General features: G+C 31.5%; 1 protein-coding gene across 1 annotated transcript; it reads left to right on the top strand.

Moving 5' to 3' along the window:
• Positions 1 to 855: 855 nt before the first annotated feature.
• On the top strand, positions 856 to 25,173 carry LOC129806273 (phospholipase A1 VesT1.02-like). The gene is made up of 8 exons (XM_055854743.1): positions 856 to 1,390; positions 1,470 to 1,587; positions 14,390 to 14,535; positions 18,853 to 18,968; positions 19,029 to 19,155; positions 19,545 to 19,736; positions 24,200 to 24,398; positions 24,969 to 25,173. The coding sequence occupies exons 1-8, from the start codon at positions 1,333 to 1,335 to the stop codon at positions 25,033 to 25,035; spliced, it is 1,023 nt and encodes a 340-aa protein (XP_055710718.1). The 5' UTR covers positions 856 to 1,332; the 3' UTR covers positions 25,036 to 25,173.
• Positions 25,174 to 25,415: the final 242 nt, after the last annotated feature.

The following is a 25,415-nucleotide window of genomic DNA, read 5'->3' as shown; positions in this document are numbered from 1 at the left end:
CAAGCGATAAAATCAAATTTTGAGGAAAAGTTATAAAGGAGATTCCGGTCTATATTCCATTATCATCTTTCCGTCAGTTCATTTACAAGTTAATGGGTTAAAAATTAGCCAAGGCACTTTATGAGTATGAATTCTTTTAAACGAGTGTTTTTTAGTCTACTTTTCAGCGTTTTTACTTCAAGTAAATTTTACCCAATTCACTTCTTTGAGCCGTAATATTCTTGTGCAAGAAAAAAAATCCAGCTTTCCTTTTTCCTCTGCGAAAAAGAAAATTCCAGCTTTCACATGATCTTTAAGAAAAATCTGTCAGAGAAACATTCTGAGTGTTTGGAAAATTATTTCCGGAGAAATTTCACTGGTAGATTATTAAACTGTCTCAAGTTGATGTGATATGGTAAGACACCATAAAGACTTTCTCACGCTGTTAATTTAATCACGATGATAATTTACTGCGTTCTAAGTGGAGGTGCCTGGTAGTTGAGCATCCGTGAGGAAGCTGAAGAAGAAAACAACTGAGAGTTTCCTGAAGAGAAAACTTGTCTCAATGTCGGCTACTCGGTAATACAACATTCTCTCAATTGCCCATTTCTATTGGATCTCCGTGGATGAGCACTAAGCAAAGTACCGATGAAAGAGATAAGAAATGGAAGTTTTTCCAGAGATTCAGGTGAAGAGTCGTGGTATGTCTGAAATGTTGTTTGTTTCAATTGCCTTTTGGCTCTTTGGTGGAGAAGGAGAAGAGCAGATCCACATGGAACGTCATCGCCCCCAACTTTCCACTCGCACCAGCTTTTGCTCCCCCCGCCCGGAGGAGGCTTTTCTCGCGTGCTCCACATGAACACGAGACTCACCGTCATTCTAACTTGGATCGTGGTGAAAAGTGGTTGTGCCTCATTTCTCTGGCTCAAGGTTCCAAAGACTTGCTCTTCTACTTCTGACCACTTTTGCAAAAGAAAAATAAAGTGCACAGTGTTTTCCGGGGCATTGCAATTCCTGTTGCTTTTGGTACTTTCACCCAGCTTCCGACATCTATCACATCCCAAGAAATGGATTACTGTGGATTGCAGTGAAATATACATTTGGGATTTTTTTTTCTTCTTTTACTCTTGGTGTAAGATCATCATGGAAAATCAAGGATATCCTGTGGATAAGTGCTCCAAATATCTGTGACAATTATGGCCAGATCATCCAAAAAGAAATCATGATAGTAATTTGACAAAAAAATCTAAGCCATAGAGGAACTTTTTTTTAAAAAATTTTCTTCTTCCAAAGATTGAATCTCAATCTCCTCTACAACAAAAAAAATCAAATTAAAATATTTGTGCTAAAAAAATGCCAGAATCTCTTGGAAAATTTAGTGCTATTGTGATTTTTCTAGGTTTAATTGAAGGTGTGTGTTCACAGTGCTAAGAAAGTTTTCATTCCCGCCAATTTTCGATTTTTTCACAATCAAAATTTTCATTTTGTAGTTTCACAAGGACTTCTCTTTGCAAACACTGGAGTTTACGACATTAATCCCTTCAAGTGCATCCTCAGTAGGACAACTGTGTGTCCTCATGAGGAAATTGACTTCTTCATGTTCACCAAGTAAGTTTCTTTTTCCAGATTTTCTTTTTTTTTTCTTCAAATTGTTTTTGCAATTCCCTCACAGGGAAATTGAAAAGAAAAATTTCCTAATGGTGCTATAAAGTGAAAATCCAATCAAATGTTGAATTTCTTTTATTAAAAGTGCACTCTGTTTTCTTCAACTTTTAAATCATTTCATGCGTTAAAAGAAGATCATCATTAAACATTTTGCTTCTTTTACCACATCTTCGGATGAATTAATGATAAAATCGCACCCAAAGTAACAAAATCATTACCATTTGGTCGTGATCTTGTATGGCAGATTTGAATGTTATCGGAGAATTGACACAATATTGCGATTTCTAATGCTTAATCGACTATAGATTTCCTTTAATTTATACGATCGTTTTTTTTTGCATTTATGAGTGTCATGTGAGAAAATTGATACTTGCAGAAGATTCAAAGAAAACGCACTTATAGCTGGTGATATCAATTTATTTGATCTTTATTTAGATCATTAAACAAATCACTAGACCAACACGAGACTTATAATGGGGTTATGAAAAACCTACAGCAATATCTTTTAAGTGAACAAAAAAAAATAGAATTTTATCATAGTTAAATCGGAAGTGATTTCTGGGCGTCTTTCAAAAAGGAAAGGTAGAAATTTAAGGGGGTTACCCTAATTATGAGACCAAAAATTACCAAAGCAAAGAAACGATCTCATCTTAAAAAATATTTCAAAGTGATTGAATTACAGTAGAGTCTCTCAAATCTGAATCTCATAAATTCGAACGCCGTTTGGATTCAAAATGTCAATTGTGAGGTTATGTTAGAAAGTTCGTATTCTTGGTGAAAGAAAATCATATTTATGTGCTTCTTCCTGAATGTTTACATACATTCTGGTCGCGTAAAATGAAAATTACGTACCACTAAGACATGCGAGAAAGTAAGGGAATTTGATTCAAAGTACAATTTAATCTCACACAAATTTCGTTAGTTTTGAAAAAATCGTTCGAATTTGGGAGGTGAGAAATGTCAAAAATACCCCCCGAGCGTTCGAATTTAGGAGAATCTACTGTATTTTTTTTTCAAAAAAAATACTACAAGATTACTAATGAGTAGTTAATTCCCAAAGTGTTCCCGAACCGTTAGGGTAAGTGTGCTAAATTTCGGCATAGTTGTATGCAAGCGCCAAAGTCTCTAGTTTGAAATATAATATTTTTAATACAAATTGATTTTTTTGTTACTTTTTTTATAAGGACTGTTGCTTGGAACCTTGTAAACAATTTATCGTCTTTATTTTCTCTAAAATCATTCTTAAAACATTTTAAAATGAATAAAATGTAGACATAGCATTTGTGGCCTATTCCGACCACCTTTATTCCCATATAGTTCCTTGCCCTTCCGAAATTCTTTCAATGCCTTTTTCATATCATCTTGCTCGTCGAAGCAATATTTTTTGTTATTTTTTTGCATTGAATAATCTCTAGACTTAAACTTAAAATTCATGGAAATTTAAGGAACAAATAATGTAACCGGAATTGCAAGCTGGCCGGAATTTAGTACACTTACCCTAGATTGTTACTGTATTGTTCCAAAGTAAAATGAATTTTTAAAAATTATTTGCTACTTTTTACCAATTACCCAGGATCGAAGGAACACCTGTTCGACAGAGAAAACTTATTGGAAATTTCGTAAAAATATTGATTTTTTAAATAGAAGAAGGTGGAAATGCTCATAATTTGGGACAAGGTGCATCTAAGCACCGCAATGTTCTAAGTTTTAAGTGCAATATTTTCAGTACAAATCCAGGTTTTTTGATAATCCCTTTTCAGAAGTGTTGTTTGGAATCTTGACAAACTGTTTATCGTCTTTGCTTTTTCTACAATTAGTCTTAATACGTTTAAAAATGAATAAAACTATTGAGAGGAAAGACTGGGGCAAAAAGTCACAAAACAGATATTTTATTTTTTTAGAAGCTACCCGAACGCTCCAGAAATTTCTAATTAGCGCAGTTTTATAGAAAATTTACCATTTTACAACTTTATGAAAGTAATTTTCCTCTATTTTGTAAGAAATTACATAATCGAGCCATTTTTTAAAAGGTCATTCTGTGGCCATTCTCAAAAATTCTGGGGCAAATAGTATCAGGCGCGAAGTTAAATTATCACATTTTGATTCGATTTATTGCGAGTTTCCGTAAAATAAAAAAAATACCTAGGTGACATAGGGGAATGTTGGCATGGTTCGTACAGAGTGAACCTTCAAACAACGCAAATTTTCTCTTTATTTGCAAAGAGCTAGTTTGTCATTTCTTAACCATAAGATATTAAGCTTGAATCTTTAGAAAATGCTCAAACGGAATCCAAATCATTAAGGAAATATTCACCAGTGCATCAATTTTGAAAAATAAGTAGGTAATAATTGATATATTCTTCAAGGAAAATATTTCAGTAATAGGGCTAGAAATTTCATTTTTTATTTTATTAATTCCTTGAATGAATTCTAAGAAACTTACGACATTGAAGAAGGTCTATGGAGGCTACCTATGGAAAAAAATCTAAGCCGCTGTTTTTTTTATCTTGGAAAATCTTGACATTTTCGATTTGTAACCTTTTGCCCCAGTCATTCATATAATTTTGGACACCTTGCTTGTAATTTCGGAATAGGATGCCCATGTTCTCCATTCCAAATAATTTTTCAAATATTTTGAAAAAATATATATATGGTATTTTTCAGTGTTTTTGACTCACATTAACCCCTTAATTATTAGTTGAAGCAGTGAAGAAAATTTTGTTAGAAAATTGTTGAACTTCTATTAAAGAAGTTAACACAAAGAAAAGTCGATAATGCAGAAGCACATGAGAGTAGTCATGTACTAAGAAAAAAACAGGAAAAAGAATTACTCATTTAATTTTTTTTAATTTGAATGAGGTAGTGATAAGTACTTATCCATAATTTTGCTATAAACAAACTTTTTTTGACGTTAATTCGGTTTCAACGGTTTCTTGCACACCTCTGCTATAAACATGTAAGCTATATTTGTCATATTATGACGCCCGTGACGCCCCCATACAATATCCATAAAATAGCACGATAAACATAGATATAAAAATTGAAATGTATAAATGCATCCATTTGGAATATATAGAAAAAGCAGTATTATTTGGTCAATTTATTTTTTAATAATCATGTTTATGATCACATTTGATATAAACAATTCCAATTGTTTTTCCGAGAATGGAAACAGAGTTTACACAGTTTCTAAAACTTTATTGCGTCTCTAATTAAAACACAGTTCTGTGCATTAAATTATAAATTTCATTCTTCAAAATAATCCGGTCATTTTCATGCTGTAGAGTCCGACTATTATAATCCACGAAGATGTGGGCCAACTATTATTCCAGACCAATTTACAATTCTCTAAATCAGTTTAAGAATTCGGCGAGACTGTTATAGAATTATTAATATACTGTCACAGTTTCAGGTTTACCGTATTTCAGACAAATGTGCTACACGAATTCTTTCTCAGAAACTTCTTCAGAATTGAGACATTCCCGTGATTATAATTTCATTAAAAAAACAGAACATAGTGCAATCATATTTTCACACTCTGACACTTTTCCAAAAAAAAACATTTTCACCATAAATTACTATTATCTGCAAAATACGGGCGTTGAGCATGAAGGTAATTGGACTGAATTTTGTGCGATTTTCTTTCCCTCAAAAGTAAATTAATATTTTGCTCAATTGCTTTATATTTTTCTCATAAGCGAAAATAAAGAAATCATCTTTCACTCAATACCACAATTTTTGATGAGTGAAGGTCTTAAAATTTTATATCAGCAACTGGTGTATACAGTAAAATTTATCTGGGGGAGACTTTCAGATCATGTAAGTCGCAAGAAAAGCCTTCCTTATTTTCTTATGCTCAGACGCACAACGGTTTCAATAAGAAATTTCGGAACTTGTGGGTAAAAATGAAAGTGTTAGTTTAATTAATTTCCCCCCTATTAACATTATTCACATGAATGCATTCGGAGTTAAAAAGTAGTAACGGCTTCAATACAAGAGAAAGAAATTGAGATAATATATCGATGGAATTTAACCCATTAAGACCGATTTATTGATTTGCTGGATATAAGCTGAGATTCCTATTTATTATCTAAATCAGAAGATCTTTTTTTATAATATCAAAGAGATATTCAATTCCGGAAAACTCGTTTTAGGCAGCAGCACATATTTTTTTTTATCATGGTGTTATTTCAATGAAAGAACATGATTTTCTAGCACTTTACTGTTCTCAAGTGCATCTTCATAAACGACTTTTCTTTGTTCGGTTCCTGTCACGACTGTTTGATGTTTTTAGAACACGGCGAGGACTAGGCAAACATTCAAGATAAGAACCAACACCAGAGGCACATGAGAATTCAGGAAAAAGGTTTTCCAATTTCATTTATCATTGGTATAGCACCATAATTCCTGCTATTCCAATGAAAAATGGCATGGGGAAATCTTTCTCTTAAACTTTTTTCAAAGCACATGACTGTTCTCAAGTTCTTCTGCATTATCGACTTTTCTTTGTGCTGATTCCGATTACGACTGTTTGATGGTTTTAGAACAAGATGTGGACTGGAAAAACAGTCTAGACAAGAAACAACTTGAGAACAGTAAAGTGTTAAAAATACATGTTCATTTTTTATTAGAATATCACCATTATCCTGCTAATATTTTCCATCAATTTTGTTTTAAAACCTCTAAAGTCTAAAGAATAATATTGCATTAAGCATAAAGCGGAAAGGTATTAAAACTTATCAATATTGAAAGAAATAAAATTTTCCGAAAATTAGAATTGAAAGAGTTTTACCAAAAAGTATGCAAGAATTCAGGACCTTTGCAAAAAAAACATATGTTCAACTCGTTAAAACGGATTATAGATTTATTTATTGTTTGCAAACAATTGTCAAAACTCAAGTGGCAAATCCGGAAGGATATTAAAAATATACGGTTTTTGAGATTCCGGAAAACATCCTGGTATACAAGAGCTATTTTTTTTTGTGATCATGGGTGAAATTTTTCAGTCAAACTTATTGTCAATAACAAAGTTTCATAAACAACAGAATATAACAATTTTTTCAGTCTAGACCGTAATAAAAAATTCCGGAAATTTTTGTGTTATAAATTACGGATAATTTCGGCCAATTAATTGATCTGCTAGATAGCCAGATGCTCCTTCTTTATTTATTGTTTAAAAATTGCTATAGAGAATGTTTTTCGGATAACAAATCCGGAAGGATAACATTTAAGACGTTTACGTAAGACGGAATATCCAATTCCGGAAAACATGACTACATGTACTTGCAAATATTCACTATTAGAAATTTATTAATCTTTTTAAAATAAAAACGTAAAACGAAGTTTCCGGAAAATGGTAGTAAAAAACCTGCCCCTAACAGTATACAAGATAATAAGAATTATAAAAAAAAATTTTAGGCCCATTAAGATCAGTAATGGTAATTTGTAATAATTTTTAAAAATATTCTTCTGATAATAAATCCAGAAGGATAAAAATTTAGTACACTTTTTATCTCATAAATTTGTTTCCGGAAGAGACCTTTACATGAATTAGTGAATTTTTACACTATTCTTTTAATATTTCTTGTCAAATTTCTTAATAATATTACAAGGCATGAATAAAAGGTAGTAACATATAGTTTTTTTTAATGTAGTTATAAATAGAGCTTTCCGAAAATTTAACTTTAATAAGTTTTTGCCAGGAACTATATGGAACTACTCATCTATAAAATATAAAAAATCAATATATTTCGTATATTTCACTTTAAAAAACAATTTTTGACATTATTTTAGAGGCAATAAATTTTCAAGAATCTTTTTATTTGTATTTTAAATTGACTAATATTAAAGTGCATAATTTTAGGCAGAGCATTTTTGTGATTTTTTAAAGATCTTTTATACTTAAATTTATTTCTAAATTAAAATTTCTATCAGATTATTTAAAAATAGTTTTATGAAAGGAAATTTAATATTTCAAGTCAAGAGCTAAATATTGTCTAAAATGGATATACGCCTCTATGATACTAAATGAGTGATATAAGGGTTTTCGGAAGCTGCCAATAATATTGAAAGTTTGCAAAGCTATGATTTGTTGATGAAAAGATTTTAGAAAGTGACAGATAACTTTTAATATTAAGTTTAAAAATAAAACCCTTTTACTTCATGCTTGAAAACCTTTCATATGTTAGCTGTAGTTATGTCAATATAACAGTCAGTGTTTCTTCCCGGATTATACGCCAGAAACGGTTTTGTAAATTGACTTACGTTGATATTCTACAATAAAAAATGAACATGTTTTTTAGCACTTTACTGTTCTCAAGTGCTTCTGCATTATCGACCTTTTCTTTGTTAGGTTTCTTTCACGACTGTTTATGGTTTTAGAACACGACGAAGACTGGGTAAACAGTCGGGACAGGAACCAACACAAAGGAAAGTCGATAATACAGAAGCACTTGGGGAACAGTTAAGTGCAATAAACATGTCCATTTTTAATTGGAATAGCACCAATGTGTTTTCATTAACCAAGAAAGTAAATAATAGAAAAACGTACAAAATTTATCAATATGTTATATGATGTATCGAGGGTACTAATGGGTTAAGATGTTAATTAATTCAAAGGTCACGTTTCAAATGACGAATGTTTGAAGACTGCGACACATAATTTGGAGACATGCGATCACATCAGATTACACAAAAACCTCCTGGGCTTGAATTTTTTGTCAGCTAATGTGACAGGAGAAATTTGCTCTAAATCTGAGACTTTTTCTTGCAATATAAGAATACAATCTCGAACTTTTACTGCTCTTAAAACCATTAATTTGCAAGAGAATTTTTATAAGTATAACCAAAGAGATTTCCTTCTTACAATCTCTTTAGCAAATGAAATGGGCATTTAACTTCGTTAAAAAGAATTTTTATGGACATTTCTGCCTTTCCCAGTGACTTTGAGTATCATCGCGATTACCTGACATAACTTTTTTTTTATTCACCTCAGTGTTTATTTTCAAGTGCAAATTCAACCGGTATCTGTTGAATTATTTATAAATCCTCACACTTTAGAGAGTAGATACATGAGACAGTGCATTTGACTAACCCACAAAGAGGCCGATTAATGGCAATTTTGGTGTTCAACAAATGCCATTGAGTTCAGTGAATCCAAAAAGACCAGGTGATGAAGTATCTCTCGTGATTTGTTCAAATTAACTGCAATAGCAATTTTGGAATCTACACCATTTAAGACAATTTAACCTTTTCCAGATGATATCAATGGGAGCTCTGAATTGTTCATTGATGTTACAAGAAAGATCAATGAGTTTCTTCGCCTCTGATCTCTGAGCATCCAATGAAAATGAAAATCAGTCGTTAGACTAATTAGTTGCTATTCCGTTTCCTTTTTATTGCTCGCTCTCCATAGTCAATGAGAGCAACATAAATATGATTCACTGGTTTTTATATTTTAATGCTGTCTTGGATACTGAACGGTAAGAGATATTAACTTCTTGAAAACCATCGGGGAATATACTTATACTACAGGCCTATTCTGGGATTGTTAACGAGTGTTAATTTTTATAGGGGAAGTGCCCATGCTTTGGATGGTCCCAAGCTCCGTAATGATCAATTTTTTTCTATGCTTCTGAATAAATGTATTTATTTTGTGAAACATAGAAAAAAAATAGTCATTACGAAGCATGGGCACACTTTCCCCTATATTGTACTTTTAGAGCAGAGGTGTGCAAAAACCGTTGAAACCGAATTAACGTCAAAATAAGTTTGTTATACCTAGTAGCGTTTTGACATTGACGTACATGTTTCATTTGACGTTTATTCGGTTTCAACGGTTCTTGCACGCCTCTGTTTTAGAGGTTGATCAGGCACGCATTTTTCAGTCTGAATGTCTCTCTGACCTTTATTTTTATTCTTCTTGGGGTTGTTCAAGGTCATAGAAAATACAAGTTTTGAAGTCTTTTAATTTAAAATGAAGGGGTGGCAAAGCGTACCAAGCGTCAAATTAAATATTTTATCTTCTCCAAGAAAACTCAGCTGTTTTCCAAGTTCTATCGAGTACTTTTTATAAAGTCAATCTGAATAAGTATCCTATAGACTGCATTAAATTGTAATACACTAGGGGAGACCGGGGTAGAACTAGTCATCTGAACTATTGTAGTAAATAGAGTTGAAACAAGTCTTTCTGAGAGTTAAATTAATTCGTCAGACATCGATGTAATTATTACCCTTTTTCGACGTAAAATTTTATCGCGACTGAAGTATATGCTTAAGTGTTTTCGTTTTAAGAATATACTTCAGTCAAGAAGATTTTCGTTTGACAAAGTTCATAAGGAACATCAACTAGAAATATGCCTAACAGTGTTTCATGAAGACATGTGCGTGCATCATACGTGATATTTCGCTCAGAACATACGGAACTTGAGGTTAAGAAAATATTAATAAAGAAAACGATAAAATAAAAATATATAAAATTACAAAATTTATTCATTTTGGAATTTGAAACGAATTATTTTAGCTCTTAAAACAAGTTATTTTCAGTCTTAAGAAGAGTTATTTACACAAGTTAAAACAACTCTTTCGAATATTACACTTAAATAGAAGTAAAATCAACTCTAAAATATAGTTAATCGAAAATCACAACGAAAAAGAGTTAATTCAACATCGATTCTAGTAAGTTTTACTCGATTATTTTTCTGAGTGTAAACTTGTTATTCATCTAGAAGCGAAACGGTAAGAGATACGAACTTTGGATCTTCGGAGGACCCCCCCCCCATAAGTCGACCCAAAAATGATTACTATGAGATTTATTTTTCCCCTCTCCATCCTCTTCAAAACCATATTTTTTGGGTTTTATAAACGGCTCGATTTCTTTTATTTTTGGATATATTTTGGAGGTGGTCTAGATGAATATTTCGGTCAAACGTACCTATGACCTAATAATCGCCATCTTGAATTTTAAAGGAAAAACTTTAACTACTATGGAGGGCTTATTTTTCAACCGATTTGGTTAAATTTGGATTTTTTGGAAAGGTCTTGAAAACAATAAAATTAATCGGTTAAATATTCGTGAATGACTTGTCTTTCTCGTGTTTGCATTTTTTTTGTTTGTCCGTATACTTGTAACTTATACCAGAACATTCTAAAATGATAATTTTTTTACTAGTTTTTGTTTTTGAAATTTTTTGTGATTTATAGAACAATCTAAAACGCCAGTAGACCAGTCAGCACTAAAACTAATTAAAATAATTAATTAAATATTTTTTTAATTTTTAATTTTTGCGGCTATTAAAAGGTGGCCGGACTTTCCGGTTTCTTTGGGCCCGGTTCCCAAATATTCATTTTCGTAGGGAGCGGCTGGGGATTCTGACTTTTAATTAACTAATTAAAACTAATTTACGAAAAGGTCTATCTCTCGTGTTCGATCATTCCGCAAAGCCGGGACACTTTGTCATCTCTTTTTTCAGGAACTGTATAGAAATATACCGCAAAGTCTTTTCCCCTTTATCACCCATTTTTGAAGAAAGTCTCTAATTTTTCCAATATAGACACATAAATTTTTTTAAATGTGATCTTCACGATAAATTTGTTAATCGGTGACATCGTTTGTCTTTTACAGACTTACAAAAAAAAACACTCGAAAAAAAGAGAAACATTAAACATCGTTTTGTCATTGATGTTTTATTATGACAGTCAACATAAAATTACGCATAAATTAAATTGTTACATCGTGATAGATTTTGACTATCTCCCACTCCTTTCACCAACGAAAGTGCCTTAAAAATATCGTTTAATTAGTAACTCTGTTTTTTTCTCGACAAAACATTGTGTAGAGATGTGATCATAAAAATTTCATAAACATCTTTTGACGGATTTTCCACACTTTTTGAACATTTAAAAAAAACTGCAAAGAGATATGAAATTTATTTTCGCAACGCATGTCTATCAAAAGGGAATTGTCCTGTCAAGACTTTTGAATAAACATCATTGTTATTGTCTTTTTGAGTTGATTTTCTTTTTTTTACGCATAATATTTTCCTCACCAGTGAGAAGAGAGGCACAGAAAAATTTCATTTTTCGATCATCCACAGTCTAAAAATCATGTACAAGAGCTTCATATGGCTTTTCAATCGACTAAAATATTCTATAACAACAATTTCAGCCAAGCAACATTATCATAAAATCTTGTACCATAATTGTATCTAATCTTGAAAAACTATTCATTTACTGGTGCAAAAAACTTATTACACCTTTGATATACTTTCCTAACGACTTGTTTTTCATGATTATACAGGTACATGGTGAATGAAAGTGAAAATACTTGACTTAATTGTTAGTTTGAGCTTCATGTGGACTGATTTAATTGCACTAAATTCATTTAGTTTCCTCGCGGAAAGATGTCCATTTCCTCTCATTTAAGTCTTTTTGATAAAAAAAATTTATAATTGCAAGATTTTTTTTGGGTCAAAAAAAGGGGATAATTTTTGTTAATTGGCGTCAAATCCGTATTAACTATAAAAGGAGTACAGAAAATCCAAGAGTTAAACAAAAGTCCAACACTTCCTTACCAAATAAATTTTACAAATTCTACTGATCGCGTAAAATATTTAAGGTTCTTGCTTTTCCTGATTGGTTCACAGAGAAATTTTTGAAGTATCAAGATTCAATACCCGCGTGGTATTGATTTTAATCCCACTATTTCAATACCAAAACAATATCAAATTTTCTTGAAAATAGGTGCAATTTGAATTGATTTTGATTTAGAACTAAATCAAGAAATATTGGGATTACTTTTAGAATATTTTGGTATCAAATTTACGAAATTTGTAAGATAGATAGATAGATAAATGTTTATTTAATATCATTAGAATGTATATTCTATTACTGACTATATCTTACAAATAATTCTATATTTCAATAACTTAAATTAAACTTGAGTTCGAACCGATCCCTGCGAGAATGAAACTTTTCATTTAATTTTCTAAGAGGAAATGCTATTGTTCCTATCGTTTCTATCTCAATTTGAGATTGAATTTTAGAAATTGTGGAATTAGTTTTATCCTATTGCAGTACTGATTTCAGGGTGTTCTCGTACTGATTCTATACCATTTTGGTATTGATTTAGGGTGTATCGATATTGATTCTACCCCATTCTGGTATTGATTTTAGGGATTTCGGTACTGATTCTATCTCACTGCGGTATTGATTGCATCCCATTTTGGTATTCATTCTATCCCATTTTGGTATTGATTCTATCCCATTTTGGTATTCATTTTATCATATTTTGGTATTGATTTTAGGATATTTCGATATTAATTCTATCCCATTTTGGTATTGATTTTAGGATGTTCCGGAATTGATTCCATTCTATTTTCGTATTGAATTTCGAGTGTTTCGGTACTGATTTTATCCTTTTGATACCCTAAAATCAATACCAAAATGGGATAAAATCAATACCAAAATGGGATCACTGAGAGAAATCCGAAAAAGTTAAAATAACATTCCGGAAATGTTAATTTTACCCTGCAGTATTGATCCAAAATCGGTGTAAATATTATCCTTTTCAGGTGTATTGGGGGTTAAAGATATCCTTTTTCATATTCATTTTACCCTTAAAAATGTGTAAAATGAACATTAAAAATGTTGGTATATTTTTACACCTAAGAAGTGTTAAAGTTCTGAGGAAAAGAAGTTAATCGCACTCTCTTTTTTTTCTCAATGATAAAACCAATACTAAAATGGGATACAATCAATACCGGGGTAAGATAGAATCAATACCAAAACACCCTAAAATCAATACCACAATAAGATAAATTTAATACCAAATATATTCTAAAATAAATACTACAATGGGATAACTCAATGGTATCATACCCTAAAATCAATACTGATTGCGATTGAAAATTAATAAATTTATGGTATTGAATCAATGACAAGGAATTTCTTGAAATCTATCCCAAAATACCCTAGAATTTGATACTCACGATGTGTCACGAGGTATTGGAGCCCTTTTAATATCAGAAGTATCCCATAAATGTATTGATTCTAGGGTCTTTTATTTCTCTGCCTTACAGCTTTTAAAGCATTGAATGCTTCAGCCAATCAAAGAATCCCATTGGACTGAAATATTTAAAGGGCTCAAATAATTAATAGCATGTGGATAATGCTTTAAAATAACGTTTACAATTTTCTTAGAAAGAATATAGATCAATGCAACAACCTCAATCCTTAATCCTTTTAATTTTAAAACATTTATTCAATGATTTTTTTTGGATTTGTTTCTCAAATCGCTCTTTAAAAGTTCATCATGAAACTACAAATTGCTGTTATGAATTGTCGAAGAAATGGAAAATCTTTTCCCACTATTAACTAATTTCTGTAGCACTTTCCGACAATGAACTTGAGTTGATTGAGCATAAACGACAGCAATTTGTAACAAGTGAGTGCCTTTTTCCTCAACAGAAAATCACAATGCTCATGTGAAAAGCTGCTATTAAATCATAATTCTGGGAGAAGCAGCAAATATTCCATTGACAGTGACATAAAACTTACAATATATATGCAAAGTATCTTATCACTGATATTACGAAAAAGCAATATGTGAAATATTTGCTTATGGAAGAGTAAGCAAAAAGCGCGCAACATTTTTTTTTTCTTCAATCTGCACACGTAACAGCCAATTTCCTTCCTCTTCACCATTTTAGATTTTTCATTTTATAATAGTTTCTTTCTACTTTTTTAGTGCAGTCCGGCGTGGTAGACAAATTGATGTTCGACACCCCAAGACTATCACACAGGCAGGTTTTCAGCCCAAACACGAAACAGCCATCATCATACACGGCTTCAATGGCACGCAAAATAGCAAACACGTTATGTACCTCAAAGACGGTAAGTCCCTGATAAGGATAATGATATTGTCTAACATACTCTACATTCTTGCCTCTTGATCCTATAAAATCCAAATTTAAAGTGGGAGTGGCTTTAACAATCTTTTGCACAATACCATCCTCAATGACATTATTTTAATTCCAAAATTAAAATAATGTTGTTTAAATTAAAATAAATTGTATTAAATACAGGGAATTATGTTGTAAAATGGAAATCATGCAATTGATTTTTTAATTTCCTTTGAAACTAATGGACAAATGTTATTAATTATAACCCAATATTACTATAAATGCCATAATTCACTAAAATCAATCCCATTACAGAATAGAATGAAACCCAAAGTGGGATAAAATCAATCCCTAAATCTCAAAATGGTTTGGAACAATCCCAAAATGGGATAATTATCATTATCTCAAAAGAAATCAAATAAATATTGAAAAGGGTAAAATAAATCTCAAAGTGGGATAAAGCCAATCGTAAAATGGCGGTAAATCAATCCCAAAAAAGGTTAAAATCAACCACCAAGTGGTATTAAAGTAAAACAAAATTGGGATAAAACAAATCGCAAAACGGATCAAATTAATTCTAAAAGGAAATAAGATCAGTCTGAAAATGTGATAAAATGAATCTGATAATCTAGATAAAGTGAATTTCAAGAAGGAATTAAAAAATCTTCTTTGGGGTTAAATCATTGCTAAAGTAGTATAAAATCAATCTTAAAATAGGATGAAAACAATCCCAAAATAAGATAAAATCAATCAGAAAACGTAATGAGGTTAATCTGATAATCGGTATAAAATGAATCTCTAAAAGGAATTGAGAAAATAACCTTCAGTGGGACTAAATGAATCCCAAAGTAAGATAAAAGTAATCTCAAAATGGCATGACAACAATCCCAAAATGGGATAATTACCATTATCTTAATTAGGAGTAAAATAAATCTCGAAAAAGGATAAAATAGATCCCAAAGTGGGATAAAGCCAATCGTAAAATGACGTTAAATCAATCCCAAAAAAGGTTAAAATCAATCTCTAAGTAGTATGAAAGTAATCCAAAAATGGCATAAAACAAATCGCTAAACGGATCAAACAAATTCTAAAAGGGAATAAAATAAGTCTGAAAATGTGATAAAATTAGTCTGATAATCGAGATAAAGTGAATCTCAAAAAAGAATTTTAAAAATCTTGTGTGGGGTTAAATCAATCCTAAAGTAAGATAAAATCAATCAAAATTTGATGGAAATTATCCCAAAATTGGATAAAATCAATCATAAAACGTGATAAAATTAATTTGATAATCGGAGTAAACTGAATCTCAAAAAGAAATAAAAAAATCTTCTGTGGGATTATATCAATCCCAAGGTAGGATAAAATCAATCTTAAAGTGGGAATAAAACAATCTCAAAATGGGATAAAACAAATCTCAAAAGCTATTAAATAATTCCCAAGAGGAGATAACACCAATCATAAAACGTAATAAAATTAGTCTGATAATCGGAATTAAATGAATCTCAAAAAAGAATTGAAACAAAAAACTTGAGTGGGACTAAAGTAATCCTAAAGTGGAATAAAATCAATCACATAACATGATAAATCAAGCACATAATCGGGATAAAATGTAACCTAAAAACAAATAAAAAATCCTGACGTGGGGTAAAATCAATTCCAGAATAGGATAAAATTAATCTCTAAGTGAGATGAGAACAATTCCATAATTTGATAAAACAAATCCCAAAAACCATTAAATAAATCTTCAAATGGGAAAATATAAGTCCCAAACTAGGATAAAATCAATCGCAAAATAGCATAAATTCGATCCGAAATAAACCTTACAAGCGATCAGAAAAAAATCTAAAAGGGGATAATATCAGTCCAAAACTGTAATAAAATCAATCGCATAATGGGATAAAATGAATCGCATAATGGGATAAAATGAATCTCAAAATGGGATAAAACAAATCTTCCAGTGGGATAAGATAAAATCAATTCTAAAATGAGATTTAATGACTATGATAAATCCCAAAATATGATAAATTCAAAAACAGATAGAATAATCCTAAATTGGAATAAAATAAATCCCAAAATTGGATAAAATAAATCGTAAAATAAGATACAATTTATCCCAAAGTGGGATAAAATCGGTTACAAATTGAGGTAAAAGCAAAACCACAAGAATGTTCTGTTTTCTAAGGACTGCATATTTATTTAAAAAAAATACATTCAAAAATTGCTTTGAGTTTATAAACCTGAACCTAATGAGAACTGGGTTAAACCTCAGGTCTGAAGATCTCATAAGAAATGAATTTCACGAAATTAAATTTACTATTAAGAGAAAAAATTGTGAAAAATCTGCACCATAAGATGCCAAATAATTTTCTTGTACTGTAAAACATTGTTTTGGATTTTTTGTTGGTCTAATTGCTTTAGCATATTAAAATAAACAGCGGGAAAAATCTACTAACCGGTTTAACAAATTAACTGAAACCGATTTAAATTTTCAGGTATTCCAATTCAATTTTATACCCCTCCTTTATATTTTTATTTTCTAAACGATTATATAATTTGTATTATTTATATACTTGAAAATATTTTAAAGAAGTTGCTATGTATCTGCATGAAAAATTTGCTATCCATTTATTTGAAAAATGATTTAAATACTTAAGATGAAGTATTATAATTTAATTTTTAATGAAGTCATTCTTTATTGTAGTGAAACTCATTTGATTTCAATGGTTTTTGTTTTTTTTTTTCATTGATAAAATTTTATTTTTTTTTAAAAAACATTGTTAAATGTATATGTATTTAGTTGCAAAATTATTAAAGATTTACGATTCTGAGTTAAAGGATAGTGATGCTTCATTAAATTCTATCTTACAGAGATATTTTGTGTAATTAAAGGTTTAATAAAAGATCCTTCCGGCCAGCTTTTAAATTAAATAAAATCCTACACAAAAAGGAATTTTACAATATTTGTTTTCTTTTTTATTATTGCATTTTGGTTCTAAAGTTTTAATTTTAAATTTAAATTTAAATTTAAATTTAAAACATCTTTAAATTTAAAGATTTTTACCACAATCTCATTTTAAGATTTAATGTTTAATTTAAAGATTTCTCTAAGAGTTGAGAGGCTTATGTATTTTATCTGTATTAAATTAAATTAATTTCAATTTTTGGGCATAATTTTTAGTCAGAGGGTCATATTATTTGTCTATAAAATTATTATTTTTACTTTGAATTCTGTTTTAAAGATTTAGTTTTAACAAGTTATTCAAGCTGACTAAGTCGGGCTAGTTTATCTTGAGAATTGTATATTTGAAAATTTCAAGTGCATTTTTCATTGGTTAATTTATTACCCTAAAATTGTATATTTCTCAAAGTGCTCAAAGTAATACATGTCCTGTAGGGGAATTCTGTAACGATTTGACATTGTCATATGACAAATTTTCTTAGTAAATTCAGGAGCAGGACAACACTAAAGCTCGATGAGCATCGAATGGACACTAAATGGAGTTCTATGAAACTCTTTATAACTTTATAACAAAAAGCATGCGAAAAGTAAATACACAGATAGCTCTTTCTCTTGAGTTTGAGCACTATGCGAAGCTGGGACGCTTTGCCATCTCTTTTTCTTAATGGAAAGTCTTAAGTGACACATTTCCTTAAAAAATATGAAGTGTTGGAAGTGTCCGAAGTCTAAAAGCTTTCCTCTAATTACCGGGTGTGTAAAAATGAGCTAATTCCAGTAAAACCTTAGGGAGAAGAAGGGTACCTTTGAATTGGGGCACCTTTAAAATACAGCTGTTATATCCTATGAATTGAGTCTTTTCTTTTCGTAAAGTAAGGCCCAGTTTCATTTAAAATTAGGTATAAAAGGCCCTTATTACAAAGGTGTCTCAATTTCAAGGTACCCCACTTCCTTTACTTTGTATTACCCGGAATCTAAGGTCACTGACAGACTTACGACTTAAGCCGAGACACGGATTAGTGGAAAATTATGGAAAAATAATTTAACCATTATTTCAAATATACCGTAAGTGCGAGTGATTTTGACACCCTCCCGTTCGTAAGCTTTTTTTTAATTCTAATGTTTAAGAACGGTTCTCACAGATCAGACATGGTAGATCGGATCGTTAAAGACCTTAAGTTCTAGAAGTAAAGAAAAGCTTGTACGAACAGGGGGTGTCAAAGTCACCGCACTTACGGTAATTACGCTAAGCCGTCTCTCAGTTAATCCTCAGGCCCGTCAAAACCCTAAAATTGTTGCTCCTTGTCACGATCGTAAGGGCCATTTAGTTACATGAATGATTTTTCTTTTCAGCGTATCTTTCGCGTAAATTCAACGTTATCACAGTGGATTGGTTCAGGTTGACGCAGTATCCGTGCTACCTGACAGCCTTAACAAATACAAGAGTAGTGGCCCAGTGTACAGCTCAAGTGAGAGTCTCGATAAACAACAATTTCGATTAAAGTAGCTGATCATCTCATTTCTCGCAGGTTTATGCTTTTCTGACCCATATAGGAGCCAGTCGACATCGAATAACATGCGTGGGTCACTCACTTGGTGCACATATCTGTGGTATGATGGGCAATCATCTAACATCGCGACAATACAAAATAATCGGTGAGTATCTTCCATCTGCACTGCATAAACACTTGGCTTAATAAATCCCAAGCAAGAGTGAGTGCAAAATTGCAATTAAACGCTCCACATGGTGGGTCTTGGAGTCACGCATAAACGAGCATTTTGAAAGCACATCAGCATACATTTGATTTTCCCCTCTGCTCCAATCACGGAACTCTTCCCTTGAACATGATCCACACACTCCCTCCTCCTCCTTCTTCTATTCCACTGAACCATCGAGATGGTCAGCAAAAACTCCAACGGAAAACAAGTCTCATAAAAGAAATTTCTAACGCGGAAAGTGCAAAGCTTCTGCTTCGGGCAGCTTAATTTGATTTTGAATTCTTTTTTTTTACTTCTTTTTACTTTTATTTGTACTTTGATTGAAGGTTTGGATCCGGCGAGACCACTTGTGGAAAATCATGCCTCGCAGACGTTCAGGTTGACACGCGATGATGCCAAGATTGTACAAGTTATTCATACAAATGCTGGCAAGTTGGGACAATTGTCATCTTCAGGAACGGTAGACTTTTGCGTCAACGGTGGACGTCAACAACCCTACTGCAAGGGCCATCCGATAAGTAAGTATTCTCCTGATTTAAGCACAATTTCGGCATAAGTATAGAAGAGGTGAAACATATTTTATTTATTTTCCCATCAATCTTTTACTTTGCGTACGCCAGGAGTCAAGTAGTAAAGCGATCGCTCTATAATGGAAATATCCTGGGTTTCGAATCACCTTTAAATCTTTAGAAAATATAGTTCAAGGGCATGCTATGAGGGTAAAATAATACATCTTCACAGTCTGTAAAAATATTTACGACATAATGAGGTTCCCTCGAAGACCGCAAGTCACTATCTAAAATCGTTTGGTACAAAAATGCCATTTCATACCTCAAATAACAACAAAAAATAGTTCCACTTCTTCTACACTTATGTCCAACTTTAAGATTTTCACTCAAAACTAGGCTGGACATTTTATTTATTTGTGTCTAAAAATTTTTTTGTAAACCTTTTTTGCTTACAGAAACTTTGAGTAAGTATGATTAAACTAATGGAAAGGGAAATATCAGGAATAGAGATTTGGATAAATCGGAAAATTTATTGGCTTTTCAGAAGCCAGCTTATTTTTGGCATATGGAAGTTTTATTGTTTCAGTGAAGATTTGGTTTGAGAGCTAGCTTGAAAGAGATCGTGATTATTTCTTGGATATTCTTTATATTATATTAGTCTTAGTTCACTTTATTTAAGGCCTCTACACATTGGAAGCAATCCCAAGAAGCAATTTTTTCTTAATAAAGTCTTGTAGGATTCCTTAAGTAAGGCACTATAGAACCAAAAATCCATTTATTTTCTTATAACTCTCTTGCTTCCATCACTGAGATTACTATAAGTAAAGTGGCGCACTCTTAAGGGTTTTGAGAGTTGCTATAGGAATTACCACAGAAAATTCTCACTTTAAGTCTTTTAAAAGTGCACTAAAAGACTTGTTTTATACTTGGTTCTATAAGGCAGCTATCCTGCTTCTTGGGATTTTTGTTGAAAAATTATCTTTTTGACGGAATTTTGACATTTCCCCTAACACCAGTAGGGCAAGGACTCTCCCTTCGAACGTTCAAGCCTTCGAATAATGTGAATTTCTTCTATCTTCCCTAAAACATTTATACATAATTACCACGTAATTATCAATAATTGACGATCAGCTAACTAATAATTTATAGAAATGTGTAAGTCTCTTAGGAAAAATAAAAGAAAACTCATATTATTCGAAGGCATGAACGTATGAAGGGAGAGTACTTTCCCCTGCAGACAAAAATAACTTCCAATGTTTAGAAGCATATGCAGATCCATCATTAGTATCATAAAATTTTTCAATTTTATTTGATTAAAATGCAGTATTATAAAGAATTGTTTATTTGATTTAAAATTTTAACTGCAATTTAGAAAGACCTTTAAGTTGCTCTTCAACATTCATCAACTTTTTTTTTGGTCAAAAAGAAAATTTTAAGACAGCACACAAAATTTAAAAAAAAAATCTAGCTGACAACTGAATCTTCATCACAATAAAAAACATATTTTAAAATACTTGTTTGATTTACAAGAGTTGGATTAAGGAAAAGGGTTTAGTTTTACAATGCACTATTTAGTTATTCAAAAGAGAGATACTGATATAGCACATGAGTGTTAGAAAAAAAGCAATAGTTTGGTTAAAAACCAAATTTTCCAAACTACGCTATTACATAAATATTAATAAAAGCACGTTGATAACCTAAAAAATCACAAACATATTTTTTGCGTGTAGCAAAGCTTACCAGAACCAAGGGGTGGAATTCTGGAATGTTTCTAGTCACGATTAGTAGTTCTAGTCTGAGTACTAGTTCTACATTTTTATGAAAAATAGGAATATTTTAAGGATTTTTAATTCATCAACAACAGTTCTTAGTTGTCGATTTCTTCATTAAAATTTTAATTATATTATACTTGTTAAACTGAAAATACTAAAATATTAGTATTTCTACTAAAAATTTATAAGGTAGTTGTGAGACTAGAGCTACTAGTTATAACTAGAAGCGCTTCAGAATTGCACCCTAGATAAGATTTTTTTTGTCAAAAATATACAAAATTTGAGATTAATCCTGTAAATATGATCGGAAGTGGTTTAAGAATGGCGAAAGATATGATTGTAAAAGAATAACAAAAAATAAAAAAAAAGTAATACAAAATTAGATTGGGGTAATTTCCCCTATTTGTGCAAAAAGTTACAAACTTCTACGATTTTCTTAGATGGTTATACGATTACGACAGGGGCCTATCGACATTTCATATTTCCATACGTTTTTGCATAGAGGCACTGAAGACTATTTTTTTTTCCTAAAGAGAATTGACTTATCAGTCTGATATATTTCGAAATTGTGCATTAAAAGCTATCTAAAAATACATATTTCATAATAATGCTCGCCGAAATAATACAAGAACTACGAACAAATTTGTTTAAGTCGCGGTGCAAGATCTGCAAAATTTTTACATGAAAAAATAAAAAAATATCTTCACTTCTTATTAGGCTTGATGGGCCCCTGATTACGAGCATTTCCTAAGTTCCCAGTAGGAATTCTCAAATATTTCCGAAATATTTCACAAAATATTTTTTTAGCTGAGATTCTTTACAGGTGACCTGGAAATGCATGAAACTCGAGGGGATAGCAACTCGTAATGCGTCAAATTTTGATTTTGAGGTGAAAGAATCGCGTCAAACTAATTTTATCCTTTAAGACCGCCGAGAACCGTTTGCTCGACGCGATTCTTTACATCGATTCAACTCACAATCGAATTTTCACGCATTCCGAGTTGCAAGCACCTCGAGAGTTACACGCATTTCAAGGTCATCTGTAAAGAATCAGAGCTACCATAAACGTTTCTGGGCTTAAAACTCCAATTTCTCAGCCAGAGTATGAGTCTCCGCAGTTCTGTAAAAAACCATTTGCGTAGATAACGAAAGGTCTCCACCTCCAGTTCAATCCTGTAGGAGGATTCTGTATCAGTATGACAATGTCATGTGACAAATTTAAAATTTTTCAGAGGATAAATTCGGAAGAATTAATCAAAAATCCGTCTCATATTAGTTACTAAAAGCTTTCTAGAACTTCTTGAAATGGCTATTCGATGATAAGTAGGATATAATGTTGTCCTATTTCCGAATTTACTACGAAAATTTGTCATTTGACTTTCTTGATCAAGATTGAAAATTGAGTATCAATTACTCTGATTGAAGCTTAGTACAAGTGTGCCAAATTTCGGACAAATTGCATACAAGCAGCAAAGTCTATTAAAATATAATATTTTAATCTTAAGAACCTTAAAATATTTTATCATACCTGTTATTTTTCTAAAATTATTTATAATACATTTAATATATTGTTTTGTGTGCTATATCGGACACGAAGTTTCTCAAAGTCAATTGTCCCTCCAGAACTCTTCCAAAGCTTTCTGTACAGCATCTTATTGGGTAAAGGCTACGATTTGTTGCTTTTTTTTGGCATTCTACAACCTCTAGAAATTAATAAACTAAAGATTTACAGTATTTTGAGAAACAAATCAAGTGTCCGATATTGCAAAATGTCCGAAATTTGGCGTAGTTTCTGATTATATTTTTGTATTAAAAAATACGTATTATCTTAAAAATTACACAATTTTTTCGAGAATTTCATTTTAAATAAAATGAAATTGAAATACAGTGTGACTTCAATACTGTCTCCGCTTACAAATCTAAATTCTATGTAAATTGTAAAATTGTAAGATAACCACCAATCTAATTTTAATCACTAGGTAACCCGAGGCAATTTTATTTAAGTAATCTAACAAATCAAATGCAAAAAATCTAATTGGAGTCGCACTATTATATGTTCAAAATTATAAGAACGATAAGAACTTGATGGTCAATGATACTTTACCATAAAAAATATTTATAGGAAATAGAAATTTCCAACTAATTCAGAGTTAGCGATAAATTTCTTAGTTTTACATAACTATCAAGGAACTCCTTGAAATTGCATCAGAATTGATTAGCCTTATCATGAATTATGTATAGTGTTGTATGCAAAAAAAATCCCAAAAATGCGCGAAAGTTTTTTTTTGGCCTTTCACTTTCTGTGCATCCAAAAATACTTTAAAGAAATTTTTCTATAAATTTTTTATGCACCGGAAATGAAGCCAAAAAAAACCGACTATTGTGACTTGTGACAATAAATAAAAATCGATCAAAATCTCCGTGGAAGGAAAAAAAATTAAATAAAAATCAGTACAATTGTAAATTTGATTGGTAGAAGAGGGGAAAAAGAGCATAAAACAGCGCGATATTGAATGGAAAGGCATAAGAATTCAAATGACTATTCGGGTAAGGCCAGCAGCAGTGAAAGAAACACGAAAAGATAGTCTCATGGGAAAAAATAACAAGAGAAAGCTCAATTCTTTGTACCGATAGAAAAGTGAATTTTGGGTTGAATTGGCAGAAAATGGAATTGATTGTGAATTTATTTGTGTCTTGCAGGAAGATCTCGGTGTAGTCACTTCTTGTCGGTTTGCTACTTGGCAAACTTAATCTTCCACCACAAGAAAGTCATTGGAGTTCCTTGTCCTCATGGCTGTGTCTACTTAAAGAGGAATCACCTTCCTCTCTACACAAACAATCCACACAAGATTCGCAATTTGGTCCAGTACATGCACATTGGCCAAGATACTCCAGATCAGTAAGTTATTGAACATTTTTCCCCGATTCTTTAAGAAGAGCATAATTTGCTATTTTCTAATTCATATTTTATTGGACGATTTTATTGGATTTCCTGAAAAAGATTAATTCAAAAATAACTTTAAGCCACGCCCCTTCAACAACGTTCACCGCCGTCTTACTTAATGTTCCACATTATAGACAAGATCGTTCAAACAAATCAAATAACGACAAGAAGAAATCAAAGAAGACAATTTCATTTTTAAATAATTTCTAATAAATAAGGCGTGGCTTATTTTTTTTAATTCAGAGAGTTCCCTTTCGTATTACATGCAAGATTGATTATGTGTTTGCAATTTGAGTTTTCAGCATAGCAGTTTCCAAATTGTCTAATACAGACAATGTGGGAAATATAGAAAAAATACAAATCGTTTGACGGGGGCGTGGCCTAAAAATACTTCTTCATAGAGACTCCTCAGGAAGTTCAGTACTATCTTCCTGCAAAGTATGAGATTTAAAAAAAAATTATGTTCATCTGAAATTGTTCCCTATTGTCATTTCCCGCCAATTTATTTTCTCTATTTATTTGCAGTGTAACCGGCACATATTGTGTCCAAGTCGATTATGCCAAACATTGTCCATTCAATGATAGACAATAAGTTTAGGGAAGAAAAAAAAATCATGTAGAGATTCATCGTTGTACAGTGTTATTGCTCTATGGATTAAGACTTTAGCTATTAAGTGTTTTGCCTTAGTTTAAGCGTGTGTTTTGGAATAAAGCTCTCAATTCACAAAGATATAATTTTTCTTATTACTGCGCACATTTCAACCCAATAAAAGTATATCTCTCAAAAATTTCTCCCTAAAGCCTGGTGCAATTCTTTCAGTTGGGGTAATTTAGTAAATAACACCCAATATATTGTGGAAATGAAGATGAAAGGAAAATTGTGGTGCACCTGAGAAACTTTCATTTTCGATGCACCTTCCAAGATCAAATGCACGACCGTATCATTACAATTAAGTCTCTCAGCAATTATCC

This window comes from Phlebotomus papatasi, chromosome 3, assembly GCF_024763615.1.
Source record: "Phlebotomus papatasi isolate M1 chromosome 3, Ppap_2.1, whole genome shotgun sequence".
Classification (NCBI taxonomy): domain Eukaryota; kingdom Metazoa; phylum Arthropoda; class Insecta; order Diptera; family Psychodidae; genus Phlebotomus; species Phlebotomus papatasi.
Note: the sequence above shows the minus strand (reverse complement) of the source record. Positions and strands in the feature narration are given on the sequence as shown.